The sequence below is a fragment of the Achroia grisella genome, unplaced genomic scaffold, assembly GCF_030625045.1.
Source record: "Achroia grisella isolate CSIRO2021 unplaced genomic scaffold, CSIRO_AGI_Agris_v1 utg295, whole genome shotgun sequence".
Taxonomy (NCBI): Eukaryota; Metazoa; Arthropoda; class Insecta; order Lepidoptera; family Pyralidae; genus Achroia; species Achroia grisella.
The window spans coordinates 825,746-851,492 of NW_026712783.1; the positions used below are offsets into that span (position 1 = coordinate 825,746).

General features: G+C 32.9%; 1 protein-coding gene across 1 annotated transcript in view; it reads left to right on the forward strand.

Annotated features, from left to right (window-relative positions):
* The window catches only part of LOC131843329 (ribosomal protein S6 kinase alpha-5-like), a 99,408-nt gene that overhangs the window by 35,232 nt on the left and 38,429 nt on the right, over window positions 1-25,747 (forward strand). Inside the window, exons 5-6 of the mRNA XM_059191955.1 lie at window positions 11,243-11,358; window positions 12,815-13,003. Of these exons, the coding sequence (XP_059047938.1) occupies window positions 11,243-11,358; window positions 12,815-13,003 (305 nt within the window). The remainder of the gene's footprint in view (window positions 1-11,242; window positions 11,359-12,814; window positions 13,004-25,747) is intronic.

The window sequence follows — 25,747 nt, forward strand, 5'->3', positions numbered from 1 at the left end:
AATTAAAATTTGGCGCAATATGTAATAATAAGTCTGCAAGTACATGAAATAATAACATTCAGAATAATATATTTTTTGTTATCGAGTTATTTTGTAAAGAGACGTTTTTCAACCCTTTTTTTATTTTTTTCATCAAAATTTCTTTCTGAATAATATATTATACGGATTTGCGGACTTATTTTTAAATATTGCGCCAAAACTTGTCACATAACGGTTAAATTTAATATTTTATTGAATTATACACTACAGACCTGAACTTTCTAATTTGGCAAAAGCAAGATTTAAAAAGGAATCTCAAAATGTCAATTACGTTATAATTCTGGTATCCCGGTGCCTAAATATGACCTCTTGCCCGGGCATAGACAAGTCGATGAGGTCACATTCACTTACCGTTTCATTCACATTTAGAATCTTAGAAAAAAATATTTTGTAATAAACTATGAATGTTCTAGTAAATATTTTCTCAGCGTTTACACAATATATTTTTACTTATGCTATTAGTCTGATGAAAGTTTTAATTATTAAATTTTATAGGTACTTAGTAAATGTAATGACTGCCTTTTAAGATTTAAATATAAATGAATACCTTTAAAGAAATGGCTACAGCTATTTGTTTTAAAGAATAGTTTTTAACAATGGATCGTGACCTAGCATGGTTTATTAACTTGATGTAACCTATTAACCATTGATGCATTTATAGTAGTTGCCCAATGCTCGAAATTCGACAATAATTTTTTTTTTATTGTTTATTTATTTTGGAAGATGAACGGTGTAATTTTACATGTTACTTGACATATCAAATGGTCCTATGCCAATTAATAATCTTCGCCAATAGTGTAAAATAATTTAAATTATAAGTTTTAACATTATTAAGGTTCTATTGTCAAAGTCTATACTCCTATGCGTATTTGTCAAATACATGTAACGTATTTTTTATTAATTCTATGTATTTTTTATGCATAATTAGAAATATATATATATATTCTACACTCCTTTTCTATATACACTATAAGTGTGCTAAATTACATACTCCTCCGTTCTAGCAATTTCTGTAAAAACGCATTGATATAGATAGATACCAAACGCTTAGAGTATAACGGAATTATGAGTTTTTTATAATATGATAAATTATAGTAAACTAAAAATTCTCCAAATTTTTACTTACCTGAGTCACCTGTCATAAAAGGTAGACAATACGTCTACCTTTTATGAAATGTTCGCTACAATGCATCTACTATACAATAATAGACCCAGTACAGGTCAATTGATAAGAAAATTCTAAGGTAGTATTCTAAGTATTCTTTTAGCCAACGCTGTAGATATGAGACTCGGTAATAGATTCACTTACTGCCATGTTCTGGTTTATAATATACAGGGCATCTCATATTCACTATGACGTCTCAGTTGATAACAATAGTGGAGACTAATGACCCCATTCCTGTACCATGTTAGGCCAACCTCTACGCGGTTCCTCCTAGTAACCATAGTGTTTAATTACTGGTTATATAATGGTCAACTGATCTGACCTTATATACTCATCTTATCATTCTCCAATTGTGCACCGCTGGCGTCCACAATGGCCAACTGACCTGACTTCATGCCCTTCCTAGCATTATCCACTGGTGCTCCGGCAGCGTATACCGTTAGCGCAGGCTAAATTAAATTAAATTATTTAAATAATTATTATCCATTAAAAATAACTTTAGATTACTCCATCAGGATATGCAGACGTGAAGGTACATGTTTGTCTTTATTACATCAGAGAAATGTGGGCCAGCTTTGTATGAAGTTGTATGTTTACGCGATGCAGTCCATAAAATATCTCTGTCAGTCCCATCTGGCGTTCTGGGTGCAATCATGGTGTTACGATTACATCTTTAATGAAACGTAACACTAATTGTTAATGCAGTAAGGTCTGAAACGGTTTACTTGCGTAAGTCTCCTTGACCCGCTTGCACGACGCTAGAATCGAACCAGTCAGTCATTAGTCATATTATTGACCGATATAATGATTGGGTTTATGCCTACATTTATCAGAGTATACCGCGACTTTATGTTGTTAATTTGGAATATGAGCACGCTCAAGGGCGTAGTGGCTTAATGATTTACTACCTTTTTAACAGAGGTAGACAGTGAAAAGTCGTCTGTGGGTACTACAGTCCATTTCAGCCGCTAAGCAGCTGACTTTGTAAACTGTATTTAGGTTGTAAGTACAAATTAGGCAGTGAAAATACAGGATGCCATCTTAGTTGTCTGGAATAGCAACGCGTCACGTCATCACGGATTTGACATGATAACATGATGTCCGTAGTGTTATTCATGTATATAGGCGACGGTTATCGTTTACCATCAGGTGAGCCGTCAGCTTGTTGTTTCAGCATCTATTAGTCCACTGCTGGACATATGCCTCTTGCATAATTTTCCACTTTCTTCGACCTGTGACACCAGGTCGGCCCTGCTGTGTTTTTGATGTCATCCGACCATATGGTAGTTGTTCTGCCTACGTTCTGCGATTCTTCTTCCCATTCTAGGTCGTCCTTTTATGGATAGGGTACCTGTATGTCCATCACTCATCTCTGCTTCTACATACATGACCTGCCTAACGCCACTTTAGCTGCGCGATTCTTTTCATGATGTCGGTAACTCTAGTGCGACTTTTTCGATCTCAGTGTTACGTATTCTCAGTCTGTCTTGTAGGAAGATACCAAGCATAGATCGTTCCATTCAGCTTGTTGACTCCAATGACACTCGAAGGGACTACCCTTTATCCGATTTAAAAATGAAGTTTTCATATTTTTTATAAATAGAACTGTTTTCTCTTATTTTATGGTATTTCGAATTTTATTCTTATATTTTTTTAACTTAATTTTTAATATTTTGTTAATGAAAACAACGGTTTATAAAAAATGAAACCTTGGTACATCACACCACATATTATCGTAATTCATTGTTCAAACAATCAAATGTAATTTACTAATCAGCAATTAAGCTAGTGATAAAATGATTACTATTAATATGTTCTTTGTTTTGTTTATAAATGTCATATCTAATGGTCTGTGTATAGAAGAGTACATTTTAAATATTTAGGATCTAGTCTTGTTTTTTTTTCCCCTTTGTCTATTTCATCACAAGATTTAATATATTTTCTAAGACTAAAACCACTAGTAATATTATCCACATACCAAAAATTAAGTTACTAATTAATAGTAATAATCATAATACCTTTGGACAATTCACACAGAGGCATCTAGTCTCAGGCTAAGCAGAGATTGTGTTATGAATTCAACTAGATAACTAACTAGTACATATATATATATATATTTTGCAAATATATACATAATATATTTACATAGTAAATACCCAGGTTAATACGAACTATTATACTAAAGAATACTAAGTTTTGTACCCTGCGAGGAATCGAACTCGCGACCATCGGAAGTAAGGCGGTGTACGAAACCGCAAGACCACCGAGGCAGTTAAATTATAAACCATATTCGTTCTTTCTAATTATATGTTTAAGAATTTTTATCGATTAACTATTATTGTTCGCATTTTTGCGTAGTAAAGTCAATAAATGTTTAGTTATTTGACACGTAAGTGTTAACCGTTTTATTTGTGCATTACGTTCCTATATAACTGTTATTTATTAGACGTTGATGTAGGTTATATAGTAGTAGTATAGTTAATTTTACTTTCAATTACGGCTGAAATGTCGTTATTATTTTTATGTGATTGGAACGGGAAACAAGCTGATGGCCTGATGGTAATTGGTAACAGTCACCTATACACATAAAAAGCATTAAAGACATATTGTTATCATGAGACGGCTGATATACCACTTATATGTTGCAATTCCAGAGGACTCTTTTTAATAGATGATAATGGAATGGTACATCTAACCGCAATAGTGGTGTACGCTGGCGGGGCACCAGTGGGGGATGATACGATGAGCATGTGGTCGGATCAGTTCGCCCATCGTGGCAAATGCAGTTGCAGTTTTATATTAAGGACATATCCTTAGCAATTCGCTTCTAAGGTGTAGACCTCCCCTAAATTTCTCCATAGGTGCCTTTCCTCGCATCTCTGATCGATTCCCCGTCTAATTTAAACTGGAATCGAAATTAGGACAGCCTGAACCAAAGTTCCAGCCCTTGCCGGTGCCTTCAGCCGCTCAATAAGTCCTCAGAGTTTAGACTGCCATCTGCATTTGCTTCCTATCATCCGAAGTGAAGCTGTAAAGGCCAACTATTTTAGAGTAGTCCGTAAAAAACGAGCCTTTTCCGCGCCTTTCTCTTCCAACCCTGTCCAACTTTTTATGTAAAATATCCCTCAATCGTTTTTAAGGTTGTCCTTGTTTTCGTTTATGTTCCATTGGTACTCTATTACTCGTTTAGTCCATCTATTATTTTCCGTTCTGCATAGTGGCACTTAGCATATATATGTTTCGCTTCGTAGTTTCCAAGTTAAACTTTCACGAACACATTAAAAACAAATTATGAAATACATAAATTTTGTTCACGATTTGGTATTCAAAATTATACACATTTCAATACCATGGACAATGCTATGATTGCTTGCAATTTTTTTCCAAATAGCCGTCAATGTGAATTTAATTTGTGACGTTTCGAACCTATTGTGGAATTGCTTTAACGATTATAATTGAACTTTATGGTAGACTATGGTAACTTTTGATTGCCTTGACACACATTGTTAGGCGAATTACCAAAATCATGTGTAACTTGTTAGGAGATATGGTTTTCTATAAACAATTAATTCGCAGTCGCATTTTGATCGCCGACCAATCAACACTAGGCTTCCAAGCTATATCCGAACCATATCCACTGCTTGATAATGGCTCGTTCAGACGCGAAACACGCGTCGCAAATTGGGCGTAGACTCAATAACGGCCGGAATTTGATCACCAATAGAGTAGATCTAACGCTTCTAGTAGCGGTGGTCAGGTTTCCGCATTGAATATTTGTAGTGTCACACATACAAATGGTAGCATAATTAAACAAAATAATATAAATCCATTAAATAATGAAATGGACTTCCCAAAAATAACAACTAATTTGATAAAATATAATTAATTAATTTTTACTGATTTAAGAATACAGGATATTCCTATTACCAAATGTTGAGCGCCGATTTTAATGCTACTTTCCTCTTTTATTTGATTACAACATTCAGTTTAAAGCATTTTTACTATTTTGTAATCTGCGGTCTTACTCTTATAATCACAATTAAACGGCGGAACGGACGGAGTTGATAGTAGACTGACTATCTCTTGTATGAGTATAGTACTTGCCGATGGCAACCTTTTTGATAGTTTTTATGTTTTTTATATATATTTGAATTTTATATTTTGACGTTCTGTTTTTATATACCGTTTGTTTTCTTATGCCATATTGTCTTTATATTTTTGCTAGCGAGCTGATTACATCTATTTTACCTCACCTTCCTAGGTGAACGTGTCTCATTTTTAACCAGCCTTAATACAGTCCATCCTTCCTTCCGTAACAGTACTGAAGAACTTTTTATGCAATTTTATTTATTTTTATACTCTTGATTGCACCAGGAAAATTACATTACCTAATTAAAATTAACAGAGAATTTTAATGACAAACCATCTACAAGTGATAATAAGATGTGGTAATGGTTGCCTGTGGTATGTGGCAAGCGCTGAGGGCTGTCACGGTCACCCCTCAGCGCTTGCCATCCCGGATTACTGAGATGTTATTCTTTCATTTCATGTAATTTCCCTTGGTTCTCTGCAACCGAAACAGCTTACGCAAACTACTTGGCAGCTAAATTAAGTAAGGGAGATTTACCCACGCAGATGACTTTGTACATAGTGTTGTTGTTTTTTAATACAACTATGGTAGCAATCAAGCTTACAGCCCATCTGATGGTGAATATTGAAATAAATACAATTGAATAAATCTTGCATTTTTAACATAGATTTTATCGCATTATGTAGTTTTACTGCTGCCTCCTGTAAACTTGTACCGAGTCTATTATTACAGTGTATCCTTGACAGTCCGCCATTTTGTTTTATTGTTTTACATAACTCGCGCAGTTGCGTCTTGCAATTGACCATTTTGTTATATTTTATGTTGAAATAATGTATAAATGCGAAATTGTCTCCTTGTTACAATTTCACAAATCTTTAGCTGAACTGTTCTTATTGAAATTTAACATTAAAATTGATTGGAACAATGTAACAGGGCAGACCTTCAATAAGCAGGTGGAGTCGCGGAAAACGGTAAGTCTATGACAGCTAAAAAAAAAATTGAGGGATAATAACAAATTCAGTTGCCGTTTCTGAAATTAGTGCCCAAAAACAAAAAAATTCTTACTAGTAATTTTTTTTTAAAACAATGTTTTGGGTTCTAATACGTTGACAATTTGTTAATCGTATTTGATTTAGTAGTTTTTGTTTTTTTGCACCAGTTACCCACTCAATACCTCCTATACCACTGTATTGGTTTGAATGAAAGAGATCTCTTCTAGGGATAAGTGCGCCTTTGCTCACAATATCTCTAAATTCCATTATCAATGTACTGTATGTGCGCTTGGGAATATAAATAAATTTATTAAAATGTAATAAATATATTTAAATTTGACGGCCTCGGTGGTCTAGCGGTTTACCACATCGCTTTGGGTGTTTTTTGTGTATAATATGTATGTATTTATGAAAAAACAAATATATATATGTAATTGTATATACTTATCTAGTACCCATAACACTAGCTTTAGCTAGCTTAACTAGGGTCTAGATGGCGCTGTGTGAATTGTCCTGAATTTAGATTATAGAATGTCCCCAAAGAATAGTTTTGTTATGTATTTTCGATCTTCTAGAGTTAGAGATGAGCAACATTTTTATTAAATATGGAATATATTGCCAAAATTAAGTATGCTATACCAAGTGCATATATAAAAATATTTCATAATATTGTTTTGGATTTCTCCTTGACCCGCCGGACGCTGCGCTTTTCCCTGCTAGCTTGTTGCAAATAGTCCATTGTTGAAATGTAATGAGTGAACGGGCAATGCTAGCTAGAGTTGACAATGTACCAAAGTTTTTTTATATAGTATATATAGTAGTGGCCAATAGTCCAAATTCAACTATAATTAATTTAAATTATAAATTTGAACATTACTAAGGTCATATGTCAAAGACTACTTTTATACGTTTGTGTTAAATTTATGGTAGTGTGTAATGTTTTCTTATTTAATGTATTTTTATGCATAATTAATAAAAATATTACCATTATGCACTCTTCTATATGTAAACTATATGTGTGCGAAATTTTATACTCCGTCCGCGCATTTTCGTAAAATGAGGTACAAAGTTTTTGCTTCACATATAAATATATATATATATATATAAGATCTAATTTTCTCTGAACACTAAAAAAATGATCGCAGATTCAATTCCTCGCACATTGCAGTCATTTTATGTATTCATATTTGCGATTAAGTTGCAAACATTTTTCATATTCGCGGGCACAGCTACTATTATATATAGTTATTTACTTTATTGTGACTTTGAGTTATTTCATAATAAACATAGCCGCGAACTTGACCTCCAGTTGAGTGGCGGCATAAATAAATATAAACATTATCAGCGCAAACCGTTGAATAAATCTTAAAAACATATTTTACATATCTCCTACTGCACAACAAATGTATCCTTATTAAAAACTAGCTGTACTCGCGCCTTCGTCCGCGTGGAATCTACTTTATATTTCTAAAAGAAAGGAATTTTTCTAAAATAAAAGTAGTCTAAGTTACTCCTTATTACATCAGCTACCTGCCAAAAAAGTCCCGTCAAAATCGGGCCCACCATTTCAGAGATTAACCGGAACAAACAGACAGACGGACAGACAGACAAACAAAAATTGTAAAAGATGATATTTTGGTGTATATGCCGTTATATTCATATGCATGTAGTAAAAAACGGTTATTTCAATATTACAAACAGACACTCCAATTTTATTTATATGTATAGATTAGTAATGTATAATTTTGGTTTGTTATTTACTAGTTAATCCGTGCAACATCGTCTGAGTCCTAGCGTTATATAGACTACAATCTTAAATGATTTTTGGGCTACCAACACTAAATGAACTTTTTAATTCGAACATTCCTAACCGTAAACTACTAAACTAATTAAGTTAGTAACTACTAAGTTAATTTTAAACGATAAAGTTATTTTAGAGAATTATACACCGATACTCTTTCACTAAAATAACTTTTTAATTCGAACATTCATAAGGATAAAAAAAAACAAACCATTTAAAAGCAACACAGAGTATGTACACAAATAGTGATTCACTAAAATAACTTTTTAATTCGAACATTCCTAAAGATAAAAAACAAAACTAATCGTTCAATATAGCACAGAGTATATACACAGATACTGTTTTTATTGAAATGTCTAGGCATTGACGGTTAGGCAAGCTGCTGCTTAGTCAATTGACCTGTTAGGTATTATTACAGTAATGGCTTGTTATATTTTAAACAATGTTCTCGTAACTGGTTGGTTATGAAACATTTTAATTTTGAACTTTCCTGCGGTGGTGAGAAAGTTGAAAATGAAAATGAATTAATGTTGATTATTTGACCACTAGTTATATGAAAACAACTAGGTATAATTTTATTGCAGTGGGCTGCTGGATTTGGGTCACACTCGTATATTTCAGTCTAGATTTTGTTAAACGCTCACGTGCTCGTTTCAAGTTCAATATACTTGTAGTTTAAACTGTAGTTTCAGTTTTTATTGTTGACTTTTATGATCGTGTAACGAAAGTTTGTGGGTAATTAAATTTAACATCTGTCCATTTATGTAGTATGTTAGATGAAATAAGTGACTCTTATACCAATTGCCGTGTCTTTCTTATTATTTTAGGGGCGGCGCAGTATGCCATCTTCTGCCTGATCCTATTAGCCGTCATATCTGGCTTATTCTCCCTTTATGCATATCATTATTCAGACAGTCCATCCATCTTTTATTCAATCGTTTTCTTTCATTATATTCATATCATAAACACTTTAAATTAAGGCCCTAACTCCTCCGCGTTATATGTCCATACCAGGATAGTTTGTATAAATTAGTCCTCTATATAAGTAAGTACTAATATGTATGAAACCTCTTATAGAGATATAAGAGGTTTCATACATAGTGTAAAATGAAGTTGCCTTCAAAGTCTGCTCGCTTAGATGTTTTAAACTACGTAACGGATTTTAATGCAGTTTCTATAGATAGGAAGAATCAAGGGGTATGTTTATATGTATAATACATGTTCGCCCATTCGAAGCCGGGGCGGGTAGTTAGTAGGATATATAACTCTTTTATAGCTGTAATAATATTTGTTATTAAAAAGATATTTTATGTATTAATATTATATTAGTTTGGATGAAAGTATGTTTGTATACACTGTACTTATACAACAGTTTTTTTAGTTTCAGATTTTTAACAACAGTTTTCTTCACATTTGATTGCTCTAACAAATGAATATATAACAATAAAAAATGTAATAATATAATATATATATTTTAACAGTGATTAATTTGAAATTTCAATTACTAGAAGTACCCTTAAATTTCCGTTCCCAATATGAAAAGTAAACAATAAGCAAATGCGGTTTGATTTATTATTATTACTTATAGCTAAACCTTTATTACAACATCAAAAGGCAAGAACCAATGTATCCAGGTTACCTATATAGGTAATTCGTAATAAATACAACATGAATATAATCTAGGACGTCAATATAAAGCGGACAAGTGTGCCGTATCAATATTATTACGAGTAACCCAAATTGGTACAAGAGTATACTCGGCTTCATATAAACGTTAGTATAAGAAAAGTACAAAATTATCATTCATTCATTCATTCATAATTTATGATAGCTCTTGTCGCTGGAGCTCTTACCACTTTCCACGATCTTCCATCATGCTCTTTACCTTGATACAATAAGACTTTCTTTCAACACGAAATTCTGTCTTCCATTTGCTGATGTAAATTACTACAAAATTATCATTCATTCATACATAATTTAACAGCGATGCTCTTGTAGGTGGAGCTCTTACCACTTTCCACGATCTTCCATCATGCTCTTTACCTTGATACGACACGACTCCAAATCTGTCTTTCATTTCCTTGTTTTAAATTAGCATATTGAGTATATATTAATATTTATATGTGTAGTGTCGACTACAAGGTCTGACCCCATAAGGGTCATATTTCTGTGCCTTATTCAAAATTACTCATACTTTTGCCCATCAATAGCATTCAAGGAAGTAAGCACGCTGCCTTGTATATGTATTTGTATCAGTTGTGTAGTACCCATAACACAAGCTCTAACTAGCTTAACTTAAGTCTAGATAGCGTTGTGTAAAAATTGATATACATTTTTAAGATTTCGTGTGCTTAAGATTTTACAATACAGTAACAACATGTAACTTGTTTTTTAAGTGAACTGTACTATATATAGATACGAAATAAAGTAAATAAAACGTTTAAGACGCGACGCAGTTGGTTGTGCTGCAAAATATTACATATTGTATTCGTACTAAATAATGGAAGATAATTCTCTGTCTCCATTTATTTGGTAATCCTATCTAATATTGCATATACCGATGCAGACTTTTATTAAGAGGTTTGGGGCTATTGCTCGGTGCTTAGACTATAAGCACTAGGACCTACCTATCCGTCAGATACAACAATTGAAAGATATTCTTCGGTGCGATTGTTTTTATTTCCTCAGTATAGAATATTTGAGATGATATATTAATAATCTTTTGAAAATATTAAGCGCTGTTTTGTTGACTAATCTTTAAATAGTAGAATAGAATAGAATCCTCAATAATGATTTAAGATGAAGGTTTATATTATGTTGTAATACAGAAAGCTGAGAAATTTAAAGATTTATAATGTATCCGTACGAATTCAGCTAGTTATGTATACACTGAGGTGCACTGCACTAGTTGGCCTGCGCAACTTCGTCTGCAGTTCATTTCTCCATCTTTTGAAATATTTTTCATTGCAACTCCGCTGCTATTGGTCGTAACGTAATGTTATATAGCTTAAAGCTTTCGAATTTTTCAATTCGAACCAGTAGTTCCTGAAATTAGCGCGTTCAAACAAACAAACAAACTCTTCAGCTTTGTAATATTAGTATAGATTTACGATTAATTATTCCAATTGTAATGAATGTTATCAATTTGTTCACAGATTATGTGGCCGGTGGGGAATTGTTTACGCATCTCTACCAGAGGGAGTATTTCAACGAAAGCGAAGTTCGGATATACATAGCGGAAATTATACTCGCTCTCGAGCAGTTGCATAAGGTACGTTTATATATGATACTAGCTGTACCCGCGACTTCGTTCGCGTGGAATTTAACTTTAATTTTCTAAGATAAAAGTACTCTAAGTTACTCCTTATTACATCCGCTACCTGCCAATAAAAGTCCCGTCAGATTCGGTCCAGCGATTTCAGAGATTAGCCGGAACAAACAGACAGACAGACAAAAATGGTAAAAAATTATATTTTGGTGTATGTACTGTATTTATATTAATATACATGTAGTAAAAACGGTTATTTCAATATTACAATCAGACACTCCAATTTTATTTATATGTAAAAAATAATGTGTATGTAAATTAATTTGACCTCAGACTTTCTTATCCTGTAATTTTCCCCCAATGAGCTATCGGTGGATAGTTTATCATCCGTTAAACTCCATCACGTAACCATTTCATTTCCATATAGAAAATCGTCACTGTACTTCTTGTATTACAGCTTTACTAATGTCTACCAATTCTTGTCGTTTTCATTAATAATATTATATTTCTCCAATAATTAGAGCTAAACATGAAAGACCTAGTATTAACATTGTTAGTAAGTTCTACTAATTGCCTTCGTCATATCAACCTTGTAATAACACATGCGCATAATTATTATTTTTAATTAATTTCCACGATTTGTATGAATGATTGATCTATTTCTATTATCGTGATGTAACGTAGAGGTCGTGTGACATTAAATATCAGTGTACATATGTCAAAATTACAGTATATTGTAGTTAATACGCGAAGAAAAAATTATACCCCTTAGGAAATTACGTGGTCGCAGGAATATGAAATTTCGCACACATAGAGAAGGAGTACAGAGAGCTAATATTTTTTTTTTATTGTTTATTAAAAATCATCGTCATCTGCTTCTTCCTTATCCCATTTATTTGTGGTCGGCGTAATATGTCTTCCATCATCCCTGTTCGCAGTCATCTCGTTATTTACTGCCTTTCTTACCATATCATCATTCACACAGTCCATCCATCTCTTTTTCGGCCTTCCTCTGCCCTTACAACCAACCACTTTCATATGTAACATCTTCCTTAAAATATTATCTTCATTCCTACGCATTACATGCCCATACCATGATAGATTATACTCTTATACTCTTTTGTTAATTAATTATGGTCGAATTTCGACCACTGGCCGTTCACTATTGTATAGTTATATAGTCTCTGTCTTCTGTAATGTATAGGTAGGTACCGGTAATAAGCAATGTTACTTTAATTTTGATGATTTTAAACACTTCCTTGTTTTTGTCTCCAAAAAAATAAAATATTTATTCATATAGGATCTTTGGGCCTCCTATGGATGTCATATTTTTTTTACCATCCACGCTTGTTTCTTCGATTGTCAACTGGTAGATATTTTTGCTACTTATTTTTTTCCTCAGTTCATAGTGCTTATTATGCATTCATATATTTGTAAAACTGTAATTTTTATTCAACAGCTCGGCATAATCTACCGCGACATCAAACTAGAAAATATACTCCTTGACGCCGAAGGCCACATAGTGCTAACAGACTTTGGATTGTCCAAAGAGTTCTGTGGCGGTGAGAGCAGAGCGTACAGCTTCTGTGGTACCATAGAGTATATGGCGCCGGAAGTCGTCCGCAGCGGCAATCAGGGGCACGATATTGTGAGTATTGAACCTTATATTAATACGTATATTACATATATATGTACAAGAGTGAAAAGATGAATTCATATTTTTTTACGAATTTTGAGCGCGTGAGTATTTGGGTCGAAGATATTACACGCAAGCTTAATATTAGTGAATATTAATAATTTGAGAGCAGTTATAATAGTATGAACTGTAATGTGATATTACACTGTTAATCATTTTTAAGTAAATACAAAGGTAAACTACAACTGGATATGTTGAAATGAGAAGAGGTTAAAAGTGTTATATGCTCGAAGATTATTTTTCGGTATAAGTGTCTTATTTAATGTTAGTAATCTTATAATGGAGTATAATTTAATATTTATTATAACACTCGGAATCATTACTTTTACGATCTCTAAGGTACATTACAGTACAAGCGTAAGTTCAACGTTAAACGATTATAAATTTGAAGCCATTTTTAAAATCTTCTATGAAGAACTGAACAACTCTATTGTGATACTTTTTTTGGATTTACTCGTAAAATTATTTTTGAAATTTTTATTATCTCCATCTACGTTCTCGACATATATGTATAATCAAATCAAATCTAAATCATTTATTCATGTAGGATATATTAGCCATTTATGAATGTCAAGTTTTTGTATTAATTTTTTTCCCTACCGTCAAGTATATAACTTAAGTTCTATAGTGATATTAGTCACAGTAAATAAAGCGATTATAACATAATTATAACTACACTTTCAAACACGAAATCCCATTAACTGAAGTTAATAATCGAAAAAATCTTATTAAGCTTAGTAAATCTTAGTATAGTCTATGCCCGTAGGCGTTAGCTTAAGCGTGAGCCGAGTTTGTTTTAAATTTCGATCTAGTTTTCTTTCATTATACTTAGTCTTCCATGAAACTAGATTTCGTTAAATTACAATCTACGCCTGTATGCAATAGCTTACGCGTGAGACGATTTTGTTTTTGAATTTCGAACGATTCTTCGTTCGTCATTTTCAAAGTCTTCCAAGAAACTAGATTTTGTGAAACTATAGTTACGCCTAGAGCAGTTAGCTGCTTGAGCGAAGTTTGTTTTTATTTCGACCGAGTTTTTGTTCATCATACTCAAAATCTTTCATATAATTAGATTTCGTTAAACTATAGTCTACGCCCGTAGGTGTTAGCTTAAGAGTGAGCCGAGTTTGTTTTAAATTTCGAACGAGTTTTCTTTCATCGAACTTAGTCTTCCATGAAACTAGATTTCGTGAAATTATACTCTAGGCCCGTAGGCAATAGCTTACGCGTCAGACCAGTTTGTTTTTAAATTTCGAATGTGTTCGTTCATCGTACTCAAAGTTTTCCATATAACTATATTTCTTGAATCTATATCCTAAGCCCGTAAGCTTTAGATAACGCGTGAGTCGAGTTTATTTTAAATTTCCAGTCATTATATTCTAAGTCTTTCATGAAACTAGATTTCGTGAAACTAATGAAGTGCCTTGTGGTCTGACGGTTTAGCACACCTTCAATTATAGCGGATTCGATTCCTTACACGGTACAAGCATTTACTTACATACATTTATTTGAATGAATACAAATTGAATTCAAATAAATGTATCTAAGTGAATGTTAATTGTAATTCATATCAGAAAGTGTGCCTCTGTCACCTGTATGGATTGATTTTATGTAAGTACGGATAAACTGGGTCAAGAGCACTTGTTCTACCATTGAACTATGCCTACGTACTGACGTTGGATGTAACGTCATTATGTTTTAATTCCTATTTACGTAATCTGTATACAGGCTTCGGCTGATGGGCCGCTATGTAAATCATAATGTTTTTGTTTTTTTTTTAATTAGAATGGTAAACAAGCTGACAGATTTTTTTTAAATTGTAATATATTTGTATAGCACAAGAAATAACAGTATTCCATTATTGCCTATAGAAACAACTATACAACCATATTCGGGCTAAAAATATTGATTTCTATAGTTAATTATACTCCTAAATATCCTTGACAATTGTCCTAGCCATTTGGTCTACTTTCCTCATATGATTACGCTTAGTTTGATTCTAAAGAATAGGATAAATCTGAAGAATAATCATAGGAAAGAGCGAAGATTAGCTCGCTTGATTTAAATCCTCGTTAATATAGACGAAGTCAGCTGTTAGTAATGAATGAAACTACACAATAGAAAGTCAACATTGCAAGCACTTTCCGTTCCACCTGCTTGTTACTGTTAATCGATATTCAACTCTAACGTCAAAGCAGTAAGTTTATAATACTTTTGCCACTCAATCAAAACGCGAACTATATGACAATGTGCAGTAGTTGAATTAATTAACACTGTTAAAGAACGCTGTTGATTATGAACTAGGTGTATTTTTTATTTATTTATTTCAGACTACTAGGTCCATATTATGTTATAAATTTTTATATATTAAAATTACGTGTCAAGTTGGTTGTCTGCGATGGACTCCTAAACTACTGAACCGATTGTTAATTTGATGGGGACCCGGGCCACGAATGCTTTGAAGCTTTTGACCCGATTGCAGCTTCGTCAACCTCAATGTCAGGTTACTTTTTATCCGGATATAGTCAACGGTGTCATGATCCATTTTATGCCACTGGAATGAGAAGCAATTGGCCCATCTGATGGAAATGGATAATAATTGGTACAGTACATATTATAGATACATTTTAAATCACCTATTAACCAGTGAAAGAATATTGAGACTCTATTACCCATTTTTTTACCCAATATGCTAACAATGTGTCGGTTGACCTACACTTGGTTCCCCTGGAAATTAGGATGAGCTAATACCTGATTTATTATCATCTTATCACCTTAGACTGTCAGCATACGCCCTTACTGCCGACGGTTCCGTAATCATACATTTAATAAAAACTCTCAAATATGTATGTTACTAAGTTTACTTTCCATGTAATAAAATCTGCACTTACTCTCTCTTTCTCGTTTTATAATATTACTAACCACCCGTCCCGGCTTCGCACGGATGCATTACAAATCTTTGAATTTCTCAACTTGTTCTATACTATAACACGTATGTATTATATGTATATAAACCTTCCTGTTGAATCACTCTATCTATTGTTGAAAACTGCATTAAAATTCTTTGGGTAATTTAAAAGATATAACAGACAGCAGTGGCGACTTTGTTTTATGCTATATAATAAAGATTATAGGAGTATACTTTTTAAATATATACTATTCTCCATAGGTTTGTTCAAGACGTTTGTCGCGAATCGTAATAACTGGTAACCTGATATATTGCGAATGTTCTCCGTTTGACGTGAATGCACTTCGCAAGAAACCAGATTATTGTTTTTTTCTTATCGTAATCAGAGTAGACATTTCAATCGGTACTGTGCAGTTTAGATATGTAGGTTATCGGTTTTGCTCTTATAGAATGAGCAAACAGTCTTAGATCAAAACATTGTTAATTTTTTGTTTTGTTTTTTCCTGTGATGTTTAAAACTTTGACCTAGTTGACCGCTATATACTATTTGTTTTTTAATGAACTAAGATTAACGGGGGATATAGAGGTTTGGAGAGTGGGAGAGGGAGGAGGGGGGAATATTGTCTAGCAATGAGGCACAAAATAGGCTATAAAATAGATGGACTGGTGCCTGCGATATCGGTGTACACCGGACGGGCACCAGGATGACAGGATAACCAGGTAGTTAGGTCAGTTAGCCCATTGTGGTGAATTCACTAAGAAACAACCAGGATTGTTTGCATTTGTCATTAGTCCACTTTATTAATAATCTCCTAAATCTTATTGAGGTGGTAAGTTTATAACAAAAATCTTAGGATTTCCGTAGTGGAGTGAGACAAACTTTTTAGCATTACATGAATTCACCGTGCGGAATCCAGAAAAAATCCTTTCAGTCACTCAAAGGACTTGTAGGTTTGGAAGAAATGTTTACGTGCGCTGCTTTTGCAGCGCATAACCTTCTTCACCATTGTCTGTCTATTTATTTTTTAAGACATGTATCTATTAATATTTTGTACTTTTAAAGATTTTGCTTGTATTCAAAATTTATTCATCTAAGACATTATGCAGCTTATAGACTTAAAATTTTTTCCCTACCGTCCAGTTCAGTATACAGATTCAAAATCTCTCGCTCCCACTTCGTTCCATATAAATTAACATAAAAAATATTTGAAGTAGGTTTAAACTTGCATGGCAACTGCTATTGATTCTTATATGAAATTAAACGGAGTCGCCAAGTGTGGTGGCATTGGCAGCCATCCAACATGGAGATGAAATTTCACTTCATTCATTGTTGAAAGCTGCTTTGAGATTTTGTAGTAATGCGGTAAATTATCTGAGGTAGACATAGTAAAGTGTTGTCTGTGTAGGAACTTTAGTCTCACCTATTTTTTTTTATTAAGTGGTTTGTATTACGTTAAACACCATTGTTTTTAGCTTATCGCCAAAAATTATTCTTAGTTAAAAAATAACATTCTAAATTTAAACAATCAAACTTGTTTAAATTTAGATTGTTTATTTTTATTTTAGAAATATATGTTTAATTCAAATATTATTGACATGGAACAAAAAATATGTTAAAAGTGCGACAATAATAATAAAAATACTTATTAAAAAAAATGTTTTTCGATATAATAATGATTAAAAAATATAATCATGAATTGTATTTCTAAAATTTTATCGCTTATCGGTTTATCACAAATCCAAATTACTCATTGGCGGAGAGCGGAAATTAAATTAATACGAAATGATTTTAGGGCAATGATAATAATTTTGTAATTAAAATGTTTCCGGAACGTTTTCAGGACGATTTAAAGTAACTGCTACAGGAGATTATAAAGTAAGATATTTTTTCTGTCTAATCAGTAATGGGCGTGAAGATATATTCTTTTATGTATTTTATTTCTTTATTTCCGTTTATGTATTTGTAAAAATTAAATGCTTCAAGCATATGCAAAATATTATGTATGTATTTAAAATTTCCTTGCTACGAAGGTTTATCAATGCTTCTGGGATGTGGGATGCACCTCGCCGGTGGTCTATCAATGAAGTATGAAGGTTGAAAGAATAAGGAATGAAATAGTTCACCCAGTCCATCATCAGATGCAGGCTATTTTTTTTTACCCCGGAAAATTCATACAGCCCCATCTAGTCCCAAGGCAAGGAGAGCTTATGTTATGTGTGCTAGACAGCTGATAGAAATCTTTTTTTTTTACAAATGCGTACAGACAAATACATACTTTCGTATTCGTGAATACCGACAAATGTTTACACTGTGCGAGGAATTGAACCTCCAACCATCGACAGTAAAGCGATATGCTAATCCGCTAAACCACCGAGGTAGTCATAATTGGGAACCTTTGCCTTTTTAAAGTCAGTAGAAAATGGTATGAAGAATATTTTATGTATTATCACAAACTGACCCTGACCAACAAATCCTTGCAGAAAACACGAATACTGAAAAATACATGAATATCTCTGGCCTTGACTTACTCTTGTTGCATAAATCTCATCTCATTACCTAGTTGTGTTTACAGCCGATTTCAAAAGGAAGGTTCTAAGTTATAGTTACTTATTTTTAAATCATCTTGCTTAATCAAGATGTTTTTTTGTAATAATAGTATTTTCAATATACTTACATGTACTGTACATTTTCTATGAACCAAGTAAAAAAAAATATTTTGTAGCCGTTTTGTAGTACAGTAGCCGTTTTCGTTTCGTTATATGAGTCTGCTATTTTTTTTTTTACATAGAGAACGCATTCTCGCCACATGTACAGGTGAAACTTGCTACTACATTGTTGTGGAGTGCAGAACAATCTTGTTCACTCTCGCCAACTAACTGCGTAGGGGCGGCAACGTCGCGACACTCGATCAGCTGATCAAGCCAAACCAGTTGTTCGGTTGGAACCAGATAGAATCAACTTTTTTTTAAGAACTACTAAACCGTTAATTTCATTATAAATCCGTAGATAGGATATCGATAAATAATGCTGAAAATTAATTTGCGTTTATGATATATGTAATTAATAGATAGAGTTTTTTTTTAAAGATCGTTTTGGGTAAGTGGATTTTAACCGCAAGTCGTCGTCAAAAGTCGTGAGTTCGAATCAGACCGACACTAAACAACTTTGCCTTTATTGCATGTAATTATTTCTCCGCTAAAGGAAATGATGATAACAAACGTAAATTATCCGGAGAGATGTCTTTTATTTGTTCGCGCCTATTAAGTTATATTCAAATACATTCACACAATGTTAACAGTTGACTACCCCTTCTGGGATTACTTTTTGCATTTCTCAAAAGGCTACATTTTATGTCGTCGACGTGAACAAAGTCGGCTTGTTAGATATAACTTGACTTTGTTACAAAAATAATGCAATAAAAACTCGTTCAGATAAGACTTCATTGTAAACATATCAGTGTTATCACTTTCTTATATTATGAAGAAACATTTTATATCTTTCGCAACATATGAATCACTAGAATAAATATTAGAATTAGTTTATCTGGTTAGCTTTATTGTACATACACAGAAATTGTTTTTTTTATATCTCAGGGCATATAGTCCCAAGGTAAGCTTCTCTGTGGTGTGTACTATACGCATACAAATACATAAATACATATTTTTTGTTAATACATATATACATATACATATTATACATAGAATGTTTTCTAGAGGGATACAAACAATAATTGTTATTAATACAAATGATTGTATCGGCCGTGGAATCAAACCCGCGACCATCTGAATTGAAATTTGATTAGAGGTTATTGTGTTGAGATTGTCAGAAATTAACCAACGATTTGGTCAAATTATCTAAATGTTTTAAAGCATGATACAAGTATTTACATGTACGTCATGTACGTACGTATGTATTTACTTACCACTTACTTACCAGTGCAATATACATACTACATACACCTTCACTCCATCTATTGCTCGACTTATTCCATACTAACACGCATGTATTATACATAAAAACCTTCCTCTTTATCTATTCTTGAAAACTGCATTAAAATGTGTTGCGTAATTTAAAAGATACAAGCGTACAGACAGCGGGAGCGACTTTATTTAGTACTATGTAACAATACCAATTAAATTAAAAAAAATATCATGTGCAAATTTATTAGGCTCTGCAAAGAACTCATTATTTGCAATAGTGATATCAAGGCGAGTGAATTTTAATATATCTGAAAGTAGTATATTTTCTGAGTAAAATTATTTATTTACTGTTTTATCGCTGTATATGTCGCGGTCATTATTTATATGTATAATTAGTAAAAATCACGGGATCTTACCACGTTTTATATTTATTGAGTTCCCGATATTTCGGCAGTGTTTCAACCGCCATGATCACGGGTAAACTGAATTATAAAATTATTTATTATCTTAAATTTATTAACTATGTTAAGATATAATGACATAGCCGATTTTAATGCCTTAATTGCATAATTAAAAAATAACTAATTGAGAAACTAGTCTGTAACAATCATTAGGTATAAGTACATTTAAATTACATTAAGCTACATACATATATCGCGTCTCTATACCTGTTCCTTTCTAACACGTTAGTATAGTTTATCCTCCGTCTCTCTTTCGAACCGTGACCCAGTTGTTCGCGCAGTGTGCTAATTTTGGTACTATCTCCAAGTAGTTTTGTATCAAGACCTTTGTATCTTATGCATTTAGAATTAAAAGTTAAAATTGAATGCATTACAATGCAGTCGTGTTCAATGTTTATTTTCTTTATATACTGCGTTGTTATCTTCGTTCATAATATTGAAGAGACAATTCTGTTTTAACTTTTACCGTTAGTTGTATGGCTAATAAACATAGCATAAAAATATTCTTGAAAATGTTGCCATCTTGCCAAGGTGCCATAAATTTAATCATGCTACTTAAGATGTACCAAAAATATATTTTAAAATGTGTACTCAATTTATGTTTTATAGTAATTGATAAGTGTAAGAAATGCTAACAAATAATTCATACATTACACAATTAATTTGGGTATACCTTAGGGACCTTAGGGTACTGTTTTACCAGAGGGGAGACTCTAAAAATCATCTGCATGGGTACCTCAGTCCCACCTATTTCAGCCGCAAAGGCTTTGAGAGGCATGACAGATTAGTCCTCCAAAAGCAACACATGAATCACAATCGTTATATGATAACGTGATACACGTTAATGTATATACGGCGACGGTGACGGCTTACCATCAGGTAGACCATCAGTTACTTATCAATTCCAATTATTTACATAAATAGATATAAAGCTATCAAACAATTCTGTTTATATGTTAGTGCTGTTCAGGCGACTGTTACCACTTACCATCAGGGAGGTCCGTCAGTTAGCTTGACGTTCCAAATATGGTACATAAATAATTATGAAGCTATCAATCAATATTATTTACATATTAATTTAGACTATTAGGAAATAGACTTCGTTATATTTTATAGAAATAGAGTTGCTGTCTATGGTCGGTAATGCGCAATGGCGCAAGTGTATGGATTCGATGGTGTGAGTCAACCTTTTATACCCACAATACAAGTGTTGCAATTTTATACATTGTGCGCGAAACGAACAGTTGTGTTCTATTATGGGTATTTTATATTTTACATAATTGCATATTCACGTAATTGTGCCATATACGAAAAATTCGGTTAGCCACCACCTGGCACTTTGTTGTATTAAATGGTATATTGTTTTTATTTGGGCTATTTGTCAGTTGCTTAGACTTGCAGCACTGCGGCCTACATAGATCTATTATGCTCACCCTTGTACAAAGTTCGTTACCTAGACCTGTCGGGCCAACTCCCGGCCTTCAGCCGCTCCATAAGGAGCCGCTCCACTCTAAACCAAAGGAAGGATCCTTTGGTTTAGAGTGCCATCTGCACTCGCCCCCTATCGTCCGGTGAAGCTGTAAAGGCCAGCTGCGGATATAGCATTGGAGTAGTCCCAAATTGTGCTTTTATAGTAATATTATGTCAACCCTTATTGTAACATTATAAAATGTACAAATGAATAAGTAAATGAAAATGATTACGATTTAGCAACTATAGGTATAGACTTTAAAAATGATACTGATTTACCTATACTTGGCGATCTAGGTCGCTCCCCACTGCTGTATCAATATCGTTACATAGTATGAAGTCGCTTCCACTGTCTGTTCGCTTAGATCTTTTAAACTACGCAACGGATTTTAGTGCAGTTTTTTAGCAATAGATAGAGTGCTTCAAAATAATATGTACACCCATGCGAAGCCGGGGCGGGTAACTAGTATATATACTACTATACTAATAGTAATATAACGTATATAACCCTGATTTTAGGGCAGTGTGTAATAGCTTTAAGATCATATTTTTGTGCTCATAACTTATGACAGATGCACAAAGAATGCGTTATAAACAACTATGCAGTCGATGACCGACACATGTCCTATTTGAAAAAAAAGAACTCTCATTGAACATATCGATCTTAACACTATAGCAATACAATCGATTGTCGATTGATAGAGCGGATTGTTTTGAATCTAATTACACGTAAACAGATGTGTACTTTACGACGAATTCGTAAGAACTACTTCGCTTTGAAGCGTAGTCATTGATAATGTTTTTTTTTTAATATAAATTCGACTCCTTTGTTTTAGCGTATTTAGTACGTTGACCTCGATTGTAGACAGTACCTGGAAATCTAGATTCTAATATTGGTTGTCATTTTGTATAATATCTAATGATAAACAATATCTATGTACTAGCTGAGCCCGCGGTTTTGCCCGCGTGAGTATAGTCTATATGTTATACTGATGTATAAGCTATATTACTATAAAGTTTCATCAAAATCCGTTCAGTAGTTTTTACGTGAAAGAGTAACAAACATGCATCCATACGCACAAACTTTCGCGTTTATAATATTAATTAATAAGATTTAAATAATCGCTTTTTCAATTATTTCATTAGCAAATAGATAACATACTTACCTACTTAACTGTACGACAGGATCGCAATTACTGGGTTAAGATCAAATCAATCACGATAAATATTCAATATTCTGTTCAAAGTTCACATTGCTTTGTGTTAATCTAATTTACTAGTGAAATTTGCGTGATTTTTCGTCCCAATTTCAGGTCATGACATTGTTTTTGGTATATAGACTAGTACACCCCTCCCCCTGTCAAGTCCCTGTTTGATAAACAGGACCTTAATTTTATTAACATAGGTTCTTAATGTAATTAAATAGTGAGTAATTTCTCAGACTTATGTTGCCCTAGTATTAGTAGTGGAGTACCAGCGTCGTGGCACCTCGTCACGGCATATGCTGAGTGGAGACCTATTTAGTACCACAATTAATGATCCAAATTGTATTTTTTTTTGTGTAACAAGTAAAAATATTTTCATTCTTAGTAGTAATAGGTAGGTAAGCCAAATTAAACTAATTTAGTTGAATACATGTGTAAAAAGTTATACTATAAAAAGGTTGCTATAAACACTGCCTATTCGCTATGACTATAGTTTATAGTTGCTAACTTTTTTGTTTGTAATTCCATTGGAATAAAATAAACGCTAAACTTTAAATGAAGATTATTAAATTATATTGGACAAAATTGTTTCCAGATCGCTTAAGACTTTTCTGACATTGTTTCAATGTTTGTAATAACATATTTGTATGCGTAATTGCAGAAGATTGTAATTTATACCTAAGATCATTGTTACTTGTACTTCACAAATAAAGAATTCGAATTTGAATTCTTGTATGAACGTTTTGTATTCTAATACGTTGATAAAGTTCCCAATAATTGTTTTATTTTTCATATACTTCATCATAAAGGGCGATGATTTTTTTTTATTATGTGTAAGATCAGTGTATAGGTTATAAAAATCATGACAAAACGGTCAAATGTAAAAAGCGGTAAGTGCTCAGTAGAGGCACCGCTCACCGTGACCCAAATAACCGCCATTTTGAATATTCGGCGCGCGCGCCGCTTTTGGTGGGACATTTCACATGAATTACTGCTTATCTGCTCAACCACACGGTATTTTTCGTTTTTAATGACGTAGTTTGTTATTTAAATATCAATTTTAATGCTTTTATAAATCAGTGGGAATTATGTATTTATAATGATGACAGAGGTGTTTAAAATAGGTCAACGTAATCTTATATGCGTGACAATATGCGAGTGGGTACCTCCCGGATTCTGTTATAGTTTTTATGCAGAATTATGTTTTTAATTTTACCGTACCCTTGGTCTTCATTTACTTCTTTAAATTTTTTGTCGTGTTTCTGATTATATTTCTTAGCATATTTCTTATCTATACATATAAATAAAATTTGTGTGTTTGTAACATTGAAATAACCGTCTTTTACTATTATACATGCATATGAATACTAATACGGTACATACACCAAAATATTTTTTTTACAATTTTTGTCTCTGTCTGTCGGTCTGTTTGTTCCGGCTAATCTTTAAAATGGCTAGACCGATTTTGACGGGACTTTTTTCGGTAGGTAGCTAATTTAATAAGGAGTAACTTAGACTACTTTTTTTTAGAAAAATAATGTTAAATTCCACGCAGACGAAGTCGCGGGAACAGCTAGTCTCATATATATTTGTATAGAACAAGCATGGCAAAAAATTATCAAACTTACGCATTATATGCGTTGAATATTTTACAGAAAGTATTATATATGTATGTAAATATGGATAGTTATAAAAGGCATCGGAAGGCCGAAGAAGATATGAGAATAGATGATTGGATTGTGTAAATTATATATAGGAAAAGGTGATAGAAAGCTACATTATAGCTAATAACATGAGTATAGGCGACGGTTACCACTTACCATCAATAATGGATTGTCTGCTTGTTTGTCATTTCAGATACATAAAAAAATCAACTTTAATATGCCTTTTCTGAGGGCCCGATTTTGAATAAACAAACTGGATTGTGAAATGATGTTGTTATGACAGTACATTATTCATTACTAATTAAAGTCTCGATTTTCCCCACTAACATTTATTTGATCACTATGTTAAATCACTACGAATAGTATTGCCTAATGTAATAATTGTAAAGTTATTTATTGTTTTTGAATGGTTTTAGAAGTATATAATAATGTAATATAATAATCTTAATAATACGTTATATACATACGTTACGTTACATCCTCTGAGGAATCTCTTTATTGTTTGGTTTCGTTGTTCTGAGGCAGATTGCACTGAAAAACTGGCAGCTTGTACGTGTTTACAAAAATATAGATGCTTTTTTAAATTCAAATTTGAGATAATAGAGTTACCACCACCATATGCTATTGCAAATTTGTCAAAAGGAAATAGTGTAATCAATGGCCGTAACCCGAGTCCCACCGTCGTCATCTATAGATATAAATAAAAGTGGAGTGTCTATTTGTAATATTGAAATTTTTGTCTGTCTGTCTGTTTTTCCGGCTAATCTCTGAAATGGCTGGACCGATTTTGACGGGACTTTATTTGGCGGGTAACTGATGTAATAAGGAGTAAATTAGGCTACTTTTGTTTTAGAAAAATGTAGTTAAACTCCACGCTGACGAATTTGCGGGTCCAGCTAGTCACATTGTACAGACTCTACTATTAAACTATTGATTATTAGAATATCGAGTTATCATCACTATTTTACGTATTTACATCGTTGGCGAATCAATCGAATCATTCGAGTTAGTTTATTAGTTCATACGAAGGTGAAAGTATATACCAGTCACGTTTTATGAGAATTGGC